General features: G+C 41.6%; 1 protein-coding gene across 23 annotated transcripts in view; it reads left to right on the top strand.

Annotated features, from left to right (window-relative positions):
* The window catches only part of SEC31A (SEC31 homolog A, COPII coat complex component), an 88796-nt gene that overhangs the window by 17464 nt on the left and 52876 nt on the right, over window positions 1–18456 (top strand). For all 23 annotated transcript variants that reach the window (XM_062198576.1, XM_062198578.1, XM_062198579.1 and 20 more), the window contains exons 6-12: window positions 606–746; window positions 3625–3767; window positions 11388–11487; window positions 14343–14504; window positions 14679–14831; window positions 16557–16790; window positions 18130–18204. In XM_062198576.1, coding sequence (XP_062054560.1) covers window positions 606–746; window positions 3625–3767; window positions 11388–11487; window positions 14343–14504; window positions 14679–14831; window positions 16557–16790; window positions 18130–18204 — 1008 coding nt within the window. The remainder of the gene's footprint in view (window positions 1–605; window positions 747–3624; window positions 3768–11387; window positions 11488–14342; window positions 14505–14678; window positions 14832–16556; window positions 16791–18129; window positions 18205–18456) is intronic.

Below are 18456 nucleotides of genomic sequence, written 5' to 3' on the forward strand. Positions count from 1 at the left end.
GTTTTCTTAGATACAGCGTAATTTTTGGTCTTTTTATGATTGCTACTCCACTGCCTGCTACTTTAATTTAAAAAAGAAAAAAGACACTCAGTTTCTTTTCTGATGTGTTTTCATTAAGTTGGGTAAAAACAATCTTCCCCTGTTCTTCCTGGACTTTCTTACCTAAAGACACCCTAGCCATTATAACTGGCCCCTACACAATGGGAGATCTCATCATGATAACACTTGGCCTAACATTTATAAAGACTTTTTTCTAATATTCCAGGCTATACTTTTTTCTCTGCCTAGTTGTCTCCTTCACCAGTTTCTACTATGTGGCTGTGATCTATCTTGCAGTTATTGCAAAATAAACAATACTTGATTTATAGCAGCTCAATAAATGCTTGTTGAGTGAGATAATATTTAAAAAGATAAAATGCGTGAAGTGGCATATACCTGTGCTATAAACAGTATTGCTATACATGATGAAAATGTGGGAATGTAAAGCAAATTTATAAATTGAGTGGGTCAGGTTTTTAAATAATCTATTTTTTAAATTAAGGATCCATTTCATAATTAAATTTTATTATCATTGAGAAATGGTTTATAATAGTTTATTCTTATAGCCCCCAGAAGATGTCAGCTGCATTGCATGGAACAGACAAGTTCAGCATATATTAGCATCAGCCAGTCCTAGTGGCCGTGCAACAGTGTGGGATCTTAGGAAAAATGAACCCATCATCAAAGTCAGTGATCACAGTAACAGGGTAAGTAACTATCTGATGTGTGATGAACATGTTGCAGTTGTGCAGGAAGTATTTCTCTATCATTTGTCAGAGTTGGCAACCAATCAAATTTCTATAAATTCAAATCTTGTCTTTTCATTGATCACTCATGTTGCAAGGAATGTTTTTATCTCCCTTAGGGAAAATAACAAGAGTCCCAATAAATCATGTTGGATATTATTAATGATGAAGAGAGATTGATTAATCAAAAGGCTTGTTTCAAGTTACGTCGATTGGTTTGTTTTGCTAGCTGTTTCAAAGCCTTGCAGTAACTTTTTAATTCATCTGTAGCTTCTCCCAGAATGTACACATATTCCCCACTGGAAATTTGATTACTGCAAACTTGAAGTTTCCAAACTCCTTCCTTTGTCTCTTCTGATTAGGTCCTGCTGAAGTGAGCTAGTGACTTTCTGTTGTTTCCTCAGTAGACTCTGCTGTAGAGCGCATTAAACTCTGAGCCTTTGCAGCGTCCTTAAATTTGTACATGTTCAAGTGCTATAAAATAATTAAGACAAAATTTAGAGCTCTTCTTTCTTTCTTTTTAATTACATTGGTAGTTTTACATTTTCTGAAACAAGTTTGCCTATCTCAAAGAATACATACATACATATATACATAATTTTAAGACAATAACAACAAAAAACTTTAAAGACTTTCTCCAGAGTACTGTTGTTTTTTGTTTTTTGTTTTTTTAAAGATGTATTTATTTATTTGAAAGTGAGAGTTATACAGAGAGAGAGAGAGGTCTTCCATCTGCTGGTTCACTACCCAGTTGGCTGAGGTGGCCACAGCTGAGCTGATCCAAAGCCAGGAGCCAGGAGCTTCTTCTGGATCTCCCATGCGGGTGCAGGGGCCGAAGGACTTGGGCCACCTTCCACTGCTTTCCTAGGCCATAGCAGAGAGCTGCATAGGAAGTGGAGCAGCCGGGTCTTGAACCAGCGTCCATATGGGATGCTGGCACTGCAGGCTGCGGCTTTACCCGTTACGCCACAGCACCTTCCCCAGAGTATTGTTTTTCAAACAAATGAGTTTTTTTTTTTTTTTTTTTGACAGGCAGAGTGGACAGTGAGAGACAGAGAGAAAGGTCTTCCTTTTTGCTGTTGGTTCACCCTCCAATGGCCACCATGCTGCGGCCAGCGCACCACACTGATCCCAAGGCAGGAGCCAGTTGCTTATCCTGGTCTCCCATGGGGTGCAGGGCCCAAGCACTTGGGCCATCCTCCACTGCACTCCCGGGCCACAGCAGAGAGCTGGCCTGGAAAAGGGACAACTGGGACAGAATCCGGTGCCCCGACTGGGACTAGAACCCAGTGTGCCAGCGCCGCTAGGCAGAGGATTAGCCTGTTGAGCCACGGTGCTGTCCACAAATGAGTTATTTATTTACTTGTTTGAAAGGTAGAGTTACAGATAGGTAGAAGCAGAAAGAGAGAGAGGTCTTCCATCTGCTGGTTACTCCCCAAATGGCTGTAACTGCTGGAGCTGGGCCAGTCTGAAGCTAGGAGCCAGGAGCTTCCTCCTGGTCTCCCAAGCAGGTGCAGGGGCCCAAGCACTTGGGCCATCTTCTACTGCTTTCCCAGGCCACAGCAGAGAGCTGGATTGGAAATGGAGCATCTGCGATTCAAACTGGCACCCATATGGGGTGGCCTTAACCACTACACCATAGCGCCAGCCCCTAAATGAATCAGTTTTAAAACAGAATTTTCAGTGGAATAAAATATACAATAAGCATTTTACTTATCTTAAACATTTAGTAACATCTGTACTTCCAGTTAATTTTCAGTAATAATACTGATTTATCCCATATGAATATTTAATTGTTAGTTGTTGCTTAAGACATTTTCCCTTGATTTTACTAATAAAGTAGAAAAAAATTATAAAGTTTTTTTCTTAACATTTATTTTCATTTTTCTGAAAGTATTTTAAATTTGTATTTCTCTTTTTTAAAATTTTTTTTAAATTATTTATTTATTATTTGAAAGAGCGACAGAGAGAGATGGAAAGACAGTGACAGAGAGCTTCCATATGCTGCTACACTCCCCAAATGGCAGCATCAGTCAGGTCCAGGCCAGGCCGAAGTAAGGGACCCAGAACTCTATAAGTCTCCCACATACTTGGGTTATCTTGTACTGCCTTCCCAGGCACATTAGCAGGGATCTGAATTGGAAGCAGGCCAGCTGGGACTCAAACCAATATGGGATGCCAGCATTGCAACAATGGTTTAACCTGCTGTACCACATGCAGGCCCCTCTAGTTACAATTTTGGCACTAAAACTCAAATTTTTGATAAGAAAATATTGTGAGGACTGATGCTGTGGCATAGTAGGTAAAGCCACCACCTGAATTGCCAGCATCCCATATAGACACTGGTTCACGTTCCAGCTCCTTCACTTCCAATCCAGCTTTCTACTATGACCTGGGAAAGCAGTAGTAGTAGTGCTTGCGCCCCTGCACCCATGTGGGAGAACTGGAGGAAACTCCTGGCTCCCAGCTTCAGATAGGTGCAGCTCCAGCTGTTGTGGCCATCTGGGGAGTGAACCAGTGGATGGAAGACCTCTCTCTCTCTCTCTCTCTCTCTCTCTCTCTCTCTCTGCTCTACCTTTCAAAAAGTACATCTTTAAAAAAAATTATTGTGGCCCATTTTGATTTTCTATATATCAAATAGCTAGATAAATTGAAAACATTCATTTTACTTTTAAGACTACTGTTTAATAAAATTTAATAGTTTTAAGTTTTATTTTTAAAAAACTAAGCCTAAACTGATTTTATACGTTGTTTGTTAAAATAGAAGCAATCCACAATTTCCATTTTTGTTTTTCATAAAGTAACGTGGTTAATAAAACATGAGCTCTAACTGTCGCAGATGCATTGCTCTGGGTTGGCGTGGCATCCTGATATTGCTACTCAGATGGTCCTTGCCTCTGAGGATGACAGATTACCAGTGATCCAGATGTGGGATCTGCGGTTTGCCTCTTCCCCACTACGTGTTCTGGAAAACCATACCAGGTATCGTGTTACTGTTCCAAGAAACTTGATTAGTTTCTTAAAAACATATCTACTTATTATTTTGAATTGTCAGATAATTTTTTAAAATTAGCGAGTCTACTTTGTCTCTAACTTGTTAAAAAGTAGTGTAAATATTTTTATTTTAAGTTTAAAAATTTATTTAAAGGCAGAGAGAGAGAGATACAGAGACAAATAGCTCCTGTTCACTGGTTCACACTCCAGATGCGCACAATGATTGGGACTGGGCTGAAGCTGGGAACTAGGAACTCAGGCCAAGTCTCCTACTCAGGTGTCTGGAATCCGATTACTTGAACCATTGACACTGCCTCCAAGGGTTTGCATTAGCGGGAAGCCGGATCAGGAGCCAGAGCCTGGTGTTGAACCCAGGTTCTCCACCAAGGAACATGAGCATTGTCGCTAGTGGCTTATCCACGCAGCCAAATGCCTGCTCCTGTTTTTATTTTGAACAGTAGTCGTCCTGCTTTCTGTACCAAGAATTGGTAACCTGATCATACTGTAGCGTACATCGTTTGTTAAAGGATTTTTCTACTACTTATTTCAATTAATAAAAGATCAAATATCTAGTTTGCTGTAGCACTTGGGGACAAGCCTTGGAATTTATTAAAATATTTCATTCTATTAGGGTCCATCATACTTAATCAAGATGAGTCTTCTATAACATTTGATGCCAGGAAGCATTTCAACTTTTATTTCTAAGTTTTTATTTTAATTTTTTTTAAGATTTATTTATTTATTTATAAGTCAGAATTACACACAGAGAGAAGGAGAGGCAGAGAGAGAGAGAGAGAGAGAGAGAGAGAGAGGGGTCTTCCATCCACTGGTTCACTCCTCAAATGGCAGCAACGGTCCAAGTCGCGCCGACCTGAAGCCAGGAGCCAGGAGCTTCTTCCAAGTCTCCCACGTGGGTGCAGGGGCCCAAGGACTTGAGCCACCTTCCACTGCTTCCTCAGGCCATAGCAGAGAGCTGGATTGGAATTGGAGCAGCCAGTCTCGAACCAATGCCCATATGGGATGCCGGCACTGCAGGCAGTGGCTTTACCCATGACACCATGGCACCCTTATTTTAATTTAAAATTAAACATTCTGTAAAAAGTAGGTGATTCATTCTGTTTTTAGTGGTTTTTGTTTGTTTGTTTTTTGTTTAGGATTTATTGTATTTAATTGAAAGACTTGGAGGAAGAGATAGAGAGATCTTCCATTCCCAGTTCACTCCCCAAATGGCCACTATAGCCAGGGCTAGGCCAGCTTCTGGGTATCCCATGTAGGTGGCAGGGGCCCAGACACTTGAGCCATCTTCCACTACTTTTCCTAGGCCGTTAACAGAGAGCTGGATTGGAAGTGGAGTAGCCAAGACTCAAACTGGTGCTCTTATGGGATGCCAGCACATACCCACTATGCCACAACACTGGCCAGTTTTCAGTTTTTCTCATGTTAGTATCATTGAATTTAGTGATTTTACACATTTCCTTTCACTGATAGTTAGGTGCCCAGAGAACGTAGGCATATTTATTCAATAGAAACAATTCTTTTTTTTTTTTTCCTGTCTTTGAAGATTTATTTATTTATTTGAAGGCAGAGTTAGAGGAAGAGACAGAGAGATCTTCCATCTTCGGGTTTACTCCCCAAGTGATCACAGCAGTCAGCTGGGTCAGACCAATGCCAAGGGCCTGAAACTCTGTCTGGATCTCCCATGTAGGTGCATAGACCCAAGTACTTGGCCATCTTCTGCTGTTTTCTGTTTTCCCAGTCTGTTATCGGGGAGATGGATCAGAAGTGGGCCAGTTCGAGTCCCAGCTGCTCCACTTCCAATCCAGCTCTCTGCTATGGCCTGGGAAAGGCTATAGTAGAGAGCTGGATCAGAAGTGGAGCAGCTGGGACTTGAATTGGCACCCATATGAGATGCTAGCACTGCAGGTGGTGGCTTTACCAGGTGGTGTGTGACAGCACACACCACCCCCCCAAAGCTTTAAAACCCTTTTATCCCCATATAGTGAATTTGCACATGAAGAAGTCCTAATGATTCTTAATGTTTTTATCTTTCTTTTTTTAAAAAATTTATTTATAATTGAATGTCAGATTTACAGAGAAAGGGAGAGATAGACAGATCTTCCCTCTGCTGGTTCACCCCCCATAAATGGCCTCAATGGCCAGAGCTAGGTCAGGCTGAAGCCAGGAGCCTGAAACTCCATCTGTTACTGGTGAATGGCAAGGTTCTTGTCTTCGCGCAAGAAAGAATTCAGGCGTGAGACAGAGAGTAGTGGAAAGTACAATAGCAAGGTTTATTAGGGAAGGGACATCCGTAAGAACGATGGGCACCTCTCCAGACAGAACCTGAGAGAGTGCACAGTTGCCCAGACTGGGGGAGAGTGAGGTTACATGGTTGAGTGGAGAATACACCTGGGCAGGCCAAGCGGGCGGCTCAGCAAAGAGGCAGAGGGCTGAGCGCGCAGTCCGGTTGAGGCCGGGGGTTTTTAAGGAGACGGGTCTTTGTCTTCTCACCTCTGCTCCTCTTGGAACAAAGGACTTCTTGGATGTAAATAGAAAAACTCCTATCTGAGTTTTCCCCCTGGAGTTATCAGACAGGAAGAAGCCTGGCTGGCATCGCCCCGCCTTAGAGGAGTCTTAGAAGAAGGATGGTTATCGGGTAGAAGGGGCTAAGTGTGTTTGAAGTGCAGATGCTGGGCTGCGTCTGGAAAATGATCAGGCAGAAGGGGCAGGGACCCCCACCTGGCAGGTTATCTGGTAGAAGGGGCAGGGCAGGATGCAAATACTGGGCTGCCCCTGAAACGTTATGGGGATGACTTTGAGATGCATATGCTGGACCTAGATGTCAACTCTTTAGGCCTTTATGTCACACACACACATAAGCTCATATCTGACTTCCTACCTAACACATCCACATGAGCACAGGGGCCCAAGTAACTTGGTCATCCTCCACTGCTTTCTTAGGCATGTTAGCAGGGAGCTTGATTGAAGTGGAGCAGCTAGAACTCCCATGGCTGCCCACGTGAGATTCTGGAGTCAGGACGTGGCTTAACCTGCTGTGCCACAATGCTGGCCCTGAGTTTGTCATCTTTCCTCGAATATCTTTTTTTTTTTTTTAAGATGTGTTTATTTACTTGAAAGAGTTACACAGAGAGAGAAGGAGAGGCAGAGAGAGAGAGAGAAAGGTCTTCCTTCCACTGGTTCACTCCCCAACTGGCCAGTGCTGTGCTGATCCAAAGCCAGGAGCCAGGTGCTTCTTCTGGGTCTTCCACATTGGTGCAAGGGCCCAAAGACATGGGCCATCTTCTCCTGCTTTCCCAGGCCATTGCAGATAGCTGGATCGGAAGTGGAGCAACTGGGGCCCATATAGGATGCTGGCACTGCAGGCGGCGGCTTTATCCGCTACAGCACAGCACCAGCCCCTTGAATTTCTTATAAAGAAGAAAAGAGCCTAGTCAAAATATAATCCTATTACACTTATGCTCAATCGATTTTTAGTAAGGAAAAGATGATTTTGAGGCACATAAAAATTTTTTCAATGGCTGGCACTGTGTCATAAGGGGTAAAGCTGCTGCCTGTGGTGCCAGTAGCTCATAGGGTACCAGATAGAGTTTGGCTGCTCCTCTTCCAATCCAGCTCTCTGTTAATGTATCTGGGAAAGCAGTAGAAGAATGGCCCAAATGCTTTGGCCTCTGTACCCATGTGGGAGACCTAGAAAGAGGCTCTTGCCTCCTGTCTGCAGATCGGCTCAGCTCTGGCCATTGTGCCCATTTGGGGAGTGAACTAGTGGATGAAAGAACCTGTCTCTCTGTCTCTCACTCTCTCTGTTACTCTACCTCTCAAATAAGCAAATAAATCTAAAAAAATAAAACTTTCCCCATGTTATTTAAGGTTGTATTCATTCACTCAGCAAATGCTTATTGATCATTTACTCTGTACCAGGCACTGAACTAAGATCTAGTAACAAAACAGAGGGGAGCTTAGAGTCTAGTGAGAAGACAACCAGCACCTACATAACATGTAAAATATACAAGCACTGTACATATTAGCTTGATCAATCCTCATAATAACCTTATTGTGTAAATACTATTATTAGTCCATTTTCTAGATTGGAAGTTGAAGCTCAATAAAACTTGCCCCAAGTCACAAGCTGGTTTCTAACCCAGTCTGATCCCAGAGTTCAGGATATTTTTTAAAAAAGATGTATTTATTTATTTGAAAGGCAGAGTTATAGAGGGGGAGAGAGGGAGAGACAGACAGATCTTCCATCCACTGGTTCACTCCCTAAATTGCTGCAATGGCCAGAGCTGTGCCCATCCAAAGCTTGGAGCCAGAAACTTCATTTAGGTCTTCCACGTGGGTGGCAGGGACTCAAGGACTTAGGCCATCCTCTGCTGCTTTTGGAGGCATATTGCCAGAGAGCTGGATTGTAAGGAGAGCAGCTGGGATTTGAACCAGCGCCTGTATGGGATGCCAGTGCTGTAGGCCGTGGCTTAACCCACTGCACCACAGCGCTGGCCCTAGTTCAGAATCTTAACACAACACTTTACTACTAAGAAGTGATCATAGTTTAGCAAGGTGCTATGCTGGCTGCCAGGAGCAAATCAACTTCTTTAGTTCTCAATTTTCTTTGCCTGATAAATGAAACAGTTCCAGTACTACAATTCTGTGATATTTTTAAAGTACCTCATAAGTTCTCTGAGGGGTCATGTGAAATAAATTTTGTTCAAAGTCTTTTTTTTTTTTTAAAGAATGATTCATTTATTTTGAAAGAGACAGACAGATCTTCCATCTGCTGGTTCATTCCCTGAATGGCCACAGCAGCCTGGACTGGGCCAGGCCTAAGCCAGGAGACTGCAACTCAATATGGGTCTCCCATGTGGGGGGCAGGAATCCAAGCACTTGGGCAATCATCTGCTGCCTTCCCAGTGCATTAATAGGAAGCTGGATTGGAAATGGAGCAGCTGGGGCTCACTTGACACTCTGATACGGGATACTGGTGTGGTAAATAGTGGCAGAATCCACTGTACCACAATGCCCTTCCCCTAAAAGTCACTCGAGATGTCTTGAAATTATTGACATGTATGGCTGGAATCTGGTGAGGGGAGAACTTACAAAGTACATTATTGATGTAGCTGGTGCAATTTGAATATGGATTACATTTTTAAAATAGTATTGCAAATAAATAATAAATATTTGAATATGTAATTGGTGGTTATGTAGAGAATGTTTATACCCCAGGATATAAGTGTAGGTGTGATGTATCATGATATCTGCAAGTTTTAATTCCCAGATGGTCAAAGTCTGTCTCTGTCCTTAAATTTGTATATGTGGAGAGGAAGAAAGACATAAATTAAATCTGGCCAAATCAGGGAATCTAGGTGATTGGTACAAAGGTATACTTCACACTGTTAAGTAACTTTTACAGAGGTTTGAACTTTTAAAAATAGAGTGTTAGGAATAAAATATATTATTCACACAAATTGAATCTTTCTCTTGGACCATATTTTCTTGATTCCAAAAGATTGAGTTAAAAGCAAGTTTTGGAGGAAAGAAAGACCACTAAATACAGATGTTGACACTTTTTAACTTTGGAACTTTAAAAGGTAAAAATCTTTTTTTTTTTTTTTTTTGAAAGGCAGAGTGGATAGTGAGAGAGACAGACAGACAGAAAGGTCTTCCTTTTTGCTGCTGGTTCACCCTCCAATGGCCGCTGCGGCCGGCGCATCGCGCTGATCCAAAGCCAGGAGCCAGGTGCTTTTTCCTGGTCTCCTATGGGGTGCAGGGCCCAAGACTTGGGCCATCCTCCACTGCCTTCCCGGGCCATAGCAGAGAGCTGGCCTGGAAGAGGGGCAACCGGGATAGAATCCGGCGCCCCAACCGGGACTAGAACCTGGTGTGCCGGCGCCACAAGGCGGAGAATTAGCCTGTTAAGCCACGGCGCTGGCCAAAAGGTAAAAATCTATACAGCTTGGAACTACTGTAGTGTTTTCAGGAGAAATGAGTGGCTTTAATTGTTATGTTTTTATTTTGTTTAGTTTTTATTTCATTTTATTTTGTTTAGTTGGTCTTTTTTGTAAATAGATGATTTATTTTCATTTTATTTGAAAGGCAAAGAGTGGCAGAGACAGACAGTGATAGATCTTCCATCCACAGGTTCACTCCCTTCAAAGACTGGCAACGGCCAGGGCTGGGTCAGGCTGAAGCGAGGAGCCTAGAGCTGCATCTGGGTCTCCTACATTAGTGGCAAGGACTCAATTACTTGAGCCATCACCTGTTGCCTCCCAAGATGCCCATCAGCAGGAAGCTGGATCAGAAGTGGAGGAACTTGGATTTGAACCAGGCACTCTGATATGGAAGGCAGGCAGCCTGAGCAACATCTTAACCACTGTGCCAACTGCCCATCCCTTTGCTTTAAGAAATACTTAAACTTGATTGTATTTTGTAGTTTTTTTTAAAGTATATTCTAGTTTCTAGGATCTCAGAACAACATAAGCATGAATATAAAAAAGCCAAAATGTTAATAGTGGCCTCCTCTGGAAGGTATAGTACAGGAGGTTTTAGTTTTTTGTGGTAATCTGAGTTTTCAGAACTACCAGAAAAATACTACTTTGCTTATACTGGAGTTTAAAAGAATCTGAGAATTATTATAACACAAAGAAACTGAAGTCAAGTCTTTGAAATGTACATCTAATACTTCTTTGTGAGATAGAGTTTTAAATTTTTAACTAATAGAAGTTTATATAAAAATGACTTATTAAAAAAGCTAGAAAATATAAACAAAAAGAAAAATATGAAAATATGTAAATATGAAAAATTTCCTACCTATCCATAGTTAAAACATTTTATCATATATAATTTACATATGTATGGAATTTTGATAATTTATACATATAGTTAGATAACTTTTTTTTAAGATTTGCTTATTTATTTGAAAAGCAGAGTTACAGAGAGGCAGGGAAAGAGAGAGAGAGGTCTTCCATCTACTGGTTCACTCCCCAGATGGCCGCAATGGCAAGAGCTGGGCTGATCTGAAGCCCACGTCTCCCACATAGGTGCAGGGACCCAAGGACTTGGGTCATCTTCTACTGCTTTCCCAGGCATGTTAGCAGGGGGCCGGATCAGAAGTGGAGCAGCCCATACTCAAACTGGCACCCATGTGGGATGCCGGCACTGCAGGCAGTGGCTTTACCCACTATGCCACAGCACCGGCCCCTCAGTGGCATTTTTCATTTGTCATCAGTACTGTGTAAGATTTCCACAAATAATTTTTATCTATGTACTTTTTCATCAAAATAGCTTTAATTCGCTGTTACACAGACCATATTGTTGGGCATTTGTTTTCTTTTTTTTCTATTAATTTTCAGAGGGTCAAAATCTATCTATATCCATACATTTATATATGTAGAAAAGAAGAAAGACATGAAATAAATCTGACGTAAAGTATACACCATATTGAATATCTCGTGTCTTTGTAATAACCAAAGAACAGATACATTACCAAGTTGCCTTGTGGAAAGATTGAAGTAATACTCTGTTAGCTTAGATTGAAATAATATGAGATTAGATTTTTTCAAAATTAAAAATTTCTTGCTCCTTTTCTGTTTTTCATAGAGGAATTTTGGCGATTGCTTGGAGTATGGCAGATCCTGAATTGTTACTGAGCTGTGGAAAAGATGCTAAGATTCTCTGCTCTAACCCAAACACAGGAGAGGTATGGGAAGGAAATGTTTCTTAACCTTATACCACTTGTATATTTTATTTCTGTGTGATTTGTAAGAACTCTAAAAAAATTTTCCATATAGATTCTAATTTTTAAAAACAATTTGAGAGGCAGAAAGAGAGATCTCCCATCTGCTACTTCATTTCCCAAATTTAAATTTTTAACTAATAGAAGTTTATATAAAAATGACTTATTAAAAAAGCTAGGAAATATAGGCTGGCACCGTGGCTCAACAGGCTAATCCTCCGCCTTGCAGCGCCAGCTCACCGGGTTCTAGTCCTGATCAGGGCACCGGATTCTGTCCCAGTTGCCCCTCTTCCAGGCCAGCTCTCTGCTATGGCCCGGGAGTACAGTGGAGGATGGCCCAAGTGCTTGGGCCCTGCACCCCATGGGAGACCAGGTTAAGCACCTGGCTCCTGCCTTTGGATCAGCGCGGTGCGCCTGCCGCAGCGCACTGGCTGTGGCAGCCATTGGAGGGTGAACCAACGGCAAAGGAAGACCTTTCTCTCTCACTCTCTCACTGTCCACTCTGCCTGTCAAAAAAAAAAAAAAAATCTAGGAAATATAAACAAAAAGAGGTAAATATGAAAATATGTAAATATGAAAAATTTCCTACCTATCCATAGTTAAAACATTATAGTTAAAAAATTATAAAAAAAATAAAAATAAAAAGACTTCAGACGCTGAACTCTGTTAGAATTCTGTGCCAGTAGGAGAAGTGTGTACACATTTCCCCTCTTGACTTAAAGCCAGATTTCTCAGCGAGTTCTTCTTTCTTAAGATTGATTTTAGGGGTTAGTATTACAGCGTAGCAGATGAAGCCACTGCCTGTAATGCCAGCATCCCATATGGCACTGGTTTGTGTCCTGGCTGTTCACTTCCAATCCAGCTTCTCGCTAATGGCCTGGGAAAAGCAGCAGAAGATACTCCAAGTGACTGGGCCCTTTCCACCAACAGGAGAGACCCAGATGGCATTCCTGGCTCCTGGCTTTTGCCTGGCCCAGTCCCAGTTGTTGCAGCCATATGGGAGGTGAACCAGTAGATGGAAAATCTCTGTAACTATGACAATCAAATAAAGATTGATTTTTAAAATTTGCTTCAAGGGGCCGGCGCTGTGGCATAGCGGGTAAAGTCGCTGCCTGCAGTGCCGGCATCTTACATATGGGCGCTGGTTCGAGTCCTGGCTGCTCCACTTCCCGATCCAGCTCTCTGCTATGGCCTGGGAAAGCAGTAGAAGATGGCCCAAGTCCTTGGGCCCCTGCACTCAAGTGGGAGACCCGGAACAAGCTCCTGGCTCCTGGCTTTTCAATCGGCACAGCTCCAGCTGTTGGCATTCAATTGGGGAGTGAACCAGAGGATGGAAGACTTCTCTCTCTGTCTCTGCCTCTCTTTCTCTCTCTATGTAATTCTGATTTTCAAATAAATAACTAAATCTTCAAAAAGTTTTTCTTCAGATAACTTAAATAATGAGTAGGGTTTTTTAATTGAAGATTTATTTCATTTATTTGATATTTTAATATTTTTTAATATTTTTTTTTTTGACAGGCAGAGTGGATAGTGAGAGAGAAAGAGAGAGAGAAAGGTCTTCCTTTTTTGCCGTTGGTTCACTCTCCAATGGCCACTGCGGCCGGCACATCTCACTGATCTGAAGCCAGGAGCCAGGTGCTTCTCCTGGTCTCCCATGTGGGTGCAGGGCCCAAGGACTTGGGCCATCCTCCACTGCCTTCCTGGGCCATAACAGAGAGCTGGCCTGGAAGAGGGGCAACTGGGATAGAATCCGGCGCCCCAACCGGGACTAGAACCCGGTGTGCCGGCACTGCAAGGCGGAGGATTAGCCTGTTAAGCCACGGCGCCGACCTTATTTCATTTATTTGAAAGACAGAATCACAGAGAGAGAGAGAGAGGTTCGGCCGGAGCTAAGCCAATCCAAACACAGGAGCCAAGAGCTTCTTTTGGGTCTCCCACATGGTTGCAGGGACCCCAGGACTTGGACCATCCACTTCTTTCCCTGGCTCATTAGTAGGGAGCTGGATCAACAGTGGAGCAGCTGGGACTTGAACTGGCACCCATATGAGATGCTGGCGCTGCAGGCCTGGGCTTTAACGCCAGCCCCAATAATAACTGTTTTGATCTTACCAGGCAAAAGCAGTTGGACAGGAAACCATTGGTTCTTTTAGAGTTAAGCAAATTGATTCTATTATGTTTTCTGGTCTTTCAAATGCATACACTACTGCAGTTCAGTAAATATAGAAAAACTTCAATTTTTTTAGAAAAGATGTATTTTGTTATTTATTTGAAAGGCAGAGATAGAGTGAGAGAGGGAGAGAAAGAGAGATCTTACATCCGCTGGTTCACTCCCCAAATAGCTACAATGGCTTGAACTGGGCCAATGCAAAGCCAGGAGCCAGGAGCTTCTTCTGGATCTCTCACTTGGGTGCAGGGACCTAAGCATTTGAGTTATCCTCTGCTGCTTTCACAGGCTCTTTAGCGGGAAGCTGGATCAGAAGTGGAACAGCCAGGACTTGAACTGGCACCCTTATGGGATGCTGGTGTTGAACATGGCAGCTTTATCTGCTATACCAGTGTACTGGGCCCCAAAACTTCAGTTTTTAAGATGTGCTAGTTCAAATCTGGTTGAAAGTTAATTAAAGTTAATAGCATTCCTATTATCATCAAAGACTATCATAATGGACCATTCTTATTCTTAAAAAAGCTTACTACTGTTTTTCTTGACTAAAGACATTTTCTGGAAGAAAATGCTTAAGTTAGCTGAACTTGTTGACTACATCAATTCAGGTATTTTTGTTTTAAAATGACCGTGCTCTTTTCTGATTTTTTTTGCCTAGGTGTTATACGAACTTCCCACCAACACGCAGTGGTGCTTTGATATTCAGTGGTGTCCCCGAAATCCTGCTGTTTTATCTGCTGCTTCGTTTGATGGGCGTATCAGTGTTTATTCTATCATGGGAGGGAGCACAGATACTTTGAGGCAGAAACAAGTTGATAAGGTAATGGAAGTATTATGATTTTTTATTACAACACCTGAAAAAACTGTGTAGTTATTTTGATCATGATTTACTGATTACTTGGGTAATTAGATTTTAAAAGTTTTCTTGGGTATGACTTGAAGAAATGCAACATAATCTGTGTACTTCTCAGATTTTCACTTTCTGTGTTTTTAGCTTTCATCATCTTTTGGGAATCTGGATCCTTTTGGCACAGGACAGCCCCTTCCTCCATTACAAATTCCACAGCAGACTGCTCAGCACAGTATAGTGCTGCCTCTGAAGAAGCCACCCAAGTGGATCCGAAGGCCTGTTGGTGCTTCTTTTTCTGTAGGTGGTTTTGTTTTTGTGGTCCATACACACAGAGGATTTTTCATAATAAAGTATTACTGCAGGATGATTCAGAGTAAAGAAGTTTTAGTTTGAGATGTGATATGGAATTCTCAGCATTCAAAATGATTTCTCAGAAAAAGGGTGTACTCTTTTTTTTTCTGATTTTAATAATATGTAAAGCATAAAATTTATCTTTTTTCAAAGATTTATTTATTTGAAAGGCAGAGTGACAGAAAAAGAGTGAAAGATCTTCCAATCACTGGTTCATTCCCCAATTGCCCACAACAAATGGGGCTGGGCCAGGCTGAAGCCAAGAGCCAGCAACTCATCCGGGTCTCCTATGTGGATGTCGGGAACACAGGGTGTTGGCCATCATCTGCTGCCTCCCAGACACATTAGTGGGAAACAGTGGAAGCTTGGAGTAGCTGGTATTCAAACCAGGCACTCTAGTATGGGATGCTGGTGTCCCAAGTGGCAGCTTAACTTGCTGTCTGTCTGCCCTGTAAGAATTCTTTACAGGGGCCGGCACTGTGGTGTAGTAGGTTAAGCCTCCGCCTATGGCATCAACTTCCTATATGGGCACCCGTTCAAGTCCTGGTTGCTCTACTTTGATCCACCTCCCTGATAATGGCCTGGGAAAGCAGTAGAAGATGGCCCAAGTGTTTGGGCCCCTGAAACCGCGTGGGAAACCTAGAAGAAGCTCCTCACTCCTGACTTTACATTGGCACAGCTCCAGCCATTGCAGCCATTTGGGGAGTGAACCAGCAGATGGATGACCTCTCTCTCTCTCTCTCTCTCTCTCTCTCTCTAACTCTGCCTTTCAAAGAAAGAAAGAAAGAAAGAAAAAAAGAAAGAAAGAAAGAAAGAAAGAAAGAAAGAAAGAAAGAAAGAAAAAATTCTTTGTATAGATTAAACATTCCTAGTCTGAGAATCCAAAATGCTCAAAATTTCAGTTTCTTTATTGCTGATATGACACCACAGGTGGAAAATTCCACAGCCAACCTTCTCTGATAGATTGCTGTCAAAATGCAAGTGCACTAAAAATATTGTAGAAAATTACCTTCAGGCTATATGTATAAGGTATATATGAAGCATAACATAGATTTCATGGTTAGATGGGCCCCATCTCTACGATATCTCATTATGTATGGGAAAATAAATCCAAAACACTTCTGTTCCCAAGCATTTCAGGTAAGAAGTACTCAACCTGTATATTCTAGATATTAATCCATTATCATATGCTTGGCTTGCACATATTTTCTTCCATTCTGTAGGCTGCTCTTTCACTCTGTTGATTGTTTCAGCTGCGGTTTGAATATGTCTCCCAAAAGTCATCTGTTGGACACTTATAAATTTCCAATGCAACAGTGTTAGGAAGTGAGGCCTGATAAGAGGTGGTTAGATTATGAGAGCAGAGCTCATTAGATCATTCAATTAATGAATGGCTTAGTTATCCAAAAATGGACATGTAGTAAAACCAAATGGCTGAGCAATTGTGAAGCTTAGGGAATAATTTATTGTGGGTTGTGAAAGAGGAAGAATAGTAATTGAAGGCTGGGGTCAGGTTGTGGAGCATGGGAGAATGTCAGCTAATTTCATCCAAATGGGTATGCAATTGATAAATTAAGGTCATGGTTCTTTCCTTTGCAGGTTTACAGTAAGCACATGTTTTGGTTACCTCCTTGTGTTTAAAACTGATTTTATTCATTTGTTCTTTCATAGTTTGGAGGCAAACTGGTTACCTTTGAGAATGTCAAAGTGCAGGCTCAGCAGGGGCCTGAGCAGCAGCAGCAGCATCATGTCTTCATCAGTCAGGTTGTAACAGAAAAGGAATTCCTCAGCCGATCAGACCAGCTTCAGCAGGTTGTGCAATCACAAGGATTTATCAATTACTGCCAGAAAAAAATTGATGCTTCCCAGACTGAGTTTGAGAAAAATGTGTGGTCCTTTTTGAAGGTAAAATTGGTATTTAAAACCATTTTATTTCATTATCTGCAAATTTAACTTTTCCCCTTATTTCTGAACCTATCTTTTTTATTATATGATTTCAGGAATTTATGATAGAGTTTAAGAAACCATATAAAGAACATACAGCATATCTTCTTATGTCTAGAGTTCTTCATTCTCTACTTTGATAAGCCTAATATAAAGTACTTTTAAAGGATTTTTTTTCTTATTTATTTATTTAATTAGAAGGCAGAGAGAAACAGAGATCTCCCATCCACTGGTTCACTCTACAAATGCCCTAAACAGACAGGGCTGGGCTAGGCTGAAGTCAGGAGCCTGGAACTCAGTTTAGGTCTGCCGTGTGGATGGCAGAGACCCAACTCCTGCTTTCTCTCAGGGTGTGCAGTAGTGGGAAGCTGGAATCAGTGGAGCCAGGACTTGAACCGAGGCACTCTAGAATGGCATGCAAGCATCCTAATCAGCATCTTCACCACTGTTCCAAACGCTCACCCCACAGACCTATTTTTAAATTTAGAACATAGAGGTTAATATAAAATAGATGCAGACTAATTTTTTAAAAGATTTTACTTATTTATTTGAGAGGTAGAGTTATAGACAGTGAGAAGGAGAGACAGAGAGAAAGGTCTTCCCTTCATTGGTTCACTCCCCACATGGCTTCAACAACCAGAGCTGCACCAATCCGAAGCCAGGAACCAGGTGCTTCCTCCTGGTCTCCCATGCGGGTGCAGGGCCCAAGCACTTGGGCCATCCTCCACTGCTTTCCCAGGCCACAGCAGAGAGCTAGATTGGAAGAGGAGCAGCTGGGACTAGAACCGGCGCCCACATGGGATGCCAGTGCCGCAGGCAGAGGATTAACCCATTGTGCCACGGCGCCAGCCCCAAACACAGACTATTTAAATATCTTTAGTAGATCCAGTTAAAGATAATGGGAAAAGAAGGATGTGGTTAAATTCTAAAATTGTAGAATGTATTTTTATGTTTTGTAGTTAAGTATTAATTTTGAGTAAGAGTTTTGGGACAGATCATTTCATATAGCGTGAGCTTTCCATTCTTATAACCTTTGAGTATGAGTTAGTTTGTATTTACAAAAATAGTTCTAAAGTAAGTTTTATTTAATTAGAATAAATTATTAGTGACACTAATCATTAAAAAAATAACAGATTTACAAAAAACCTGGCCTTTGGATTCTTTCTAATAATAAATCTTCGAGATGATATGGTAGATTTTAAATATTTTTTAATAATTCTGCTTGGAATTTGGTCATTTCTTATAAAAATAAGGCTTTTAAATTAGGCCTTTGTTTTAAGGCTATATCTTTTTTTGAAAGGTGAACTTTGAGGATGATTCTCGTGGAAAATACCTTGAACTTCTAGGATACAGAAAAGAAGATCTAGGAAAGAAGGTAAACTCGGGAAGGTTAAATGGTTGTGCTTATACAGATATTTAGCTATCAAACTCTTATAAAACTCTAGACAGATTATCTCAAGCTAATCAATAAACATTTAATAAGAATTTGTGTTTGGTTGCCAAAGTTTCAAATACGTATTGTTAAATTCAGAACTAAACATTATACTTGGATTTAGAAGCTGCCAGAACCAAATCAACTCAGACTTGTTAGGAATAATCGAACCTTGAATGTTAAGACACTGTGAGT

Source organism: Lepus europaeus, chromosome 8 (genome assembly GCF_033115175.1).
Source record: "Lepus europaeus isolate LE1 chromosome 8, mLepTim1.pri, whole genome shotgun sequence".
NCBI classification, from domain to species: domain Eukaryota; kingdom Metazoa; phylum Chordata; class Mammalia; order Lagomorpha; family Leporidae; genus Lepus; species Lepus europaeus.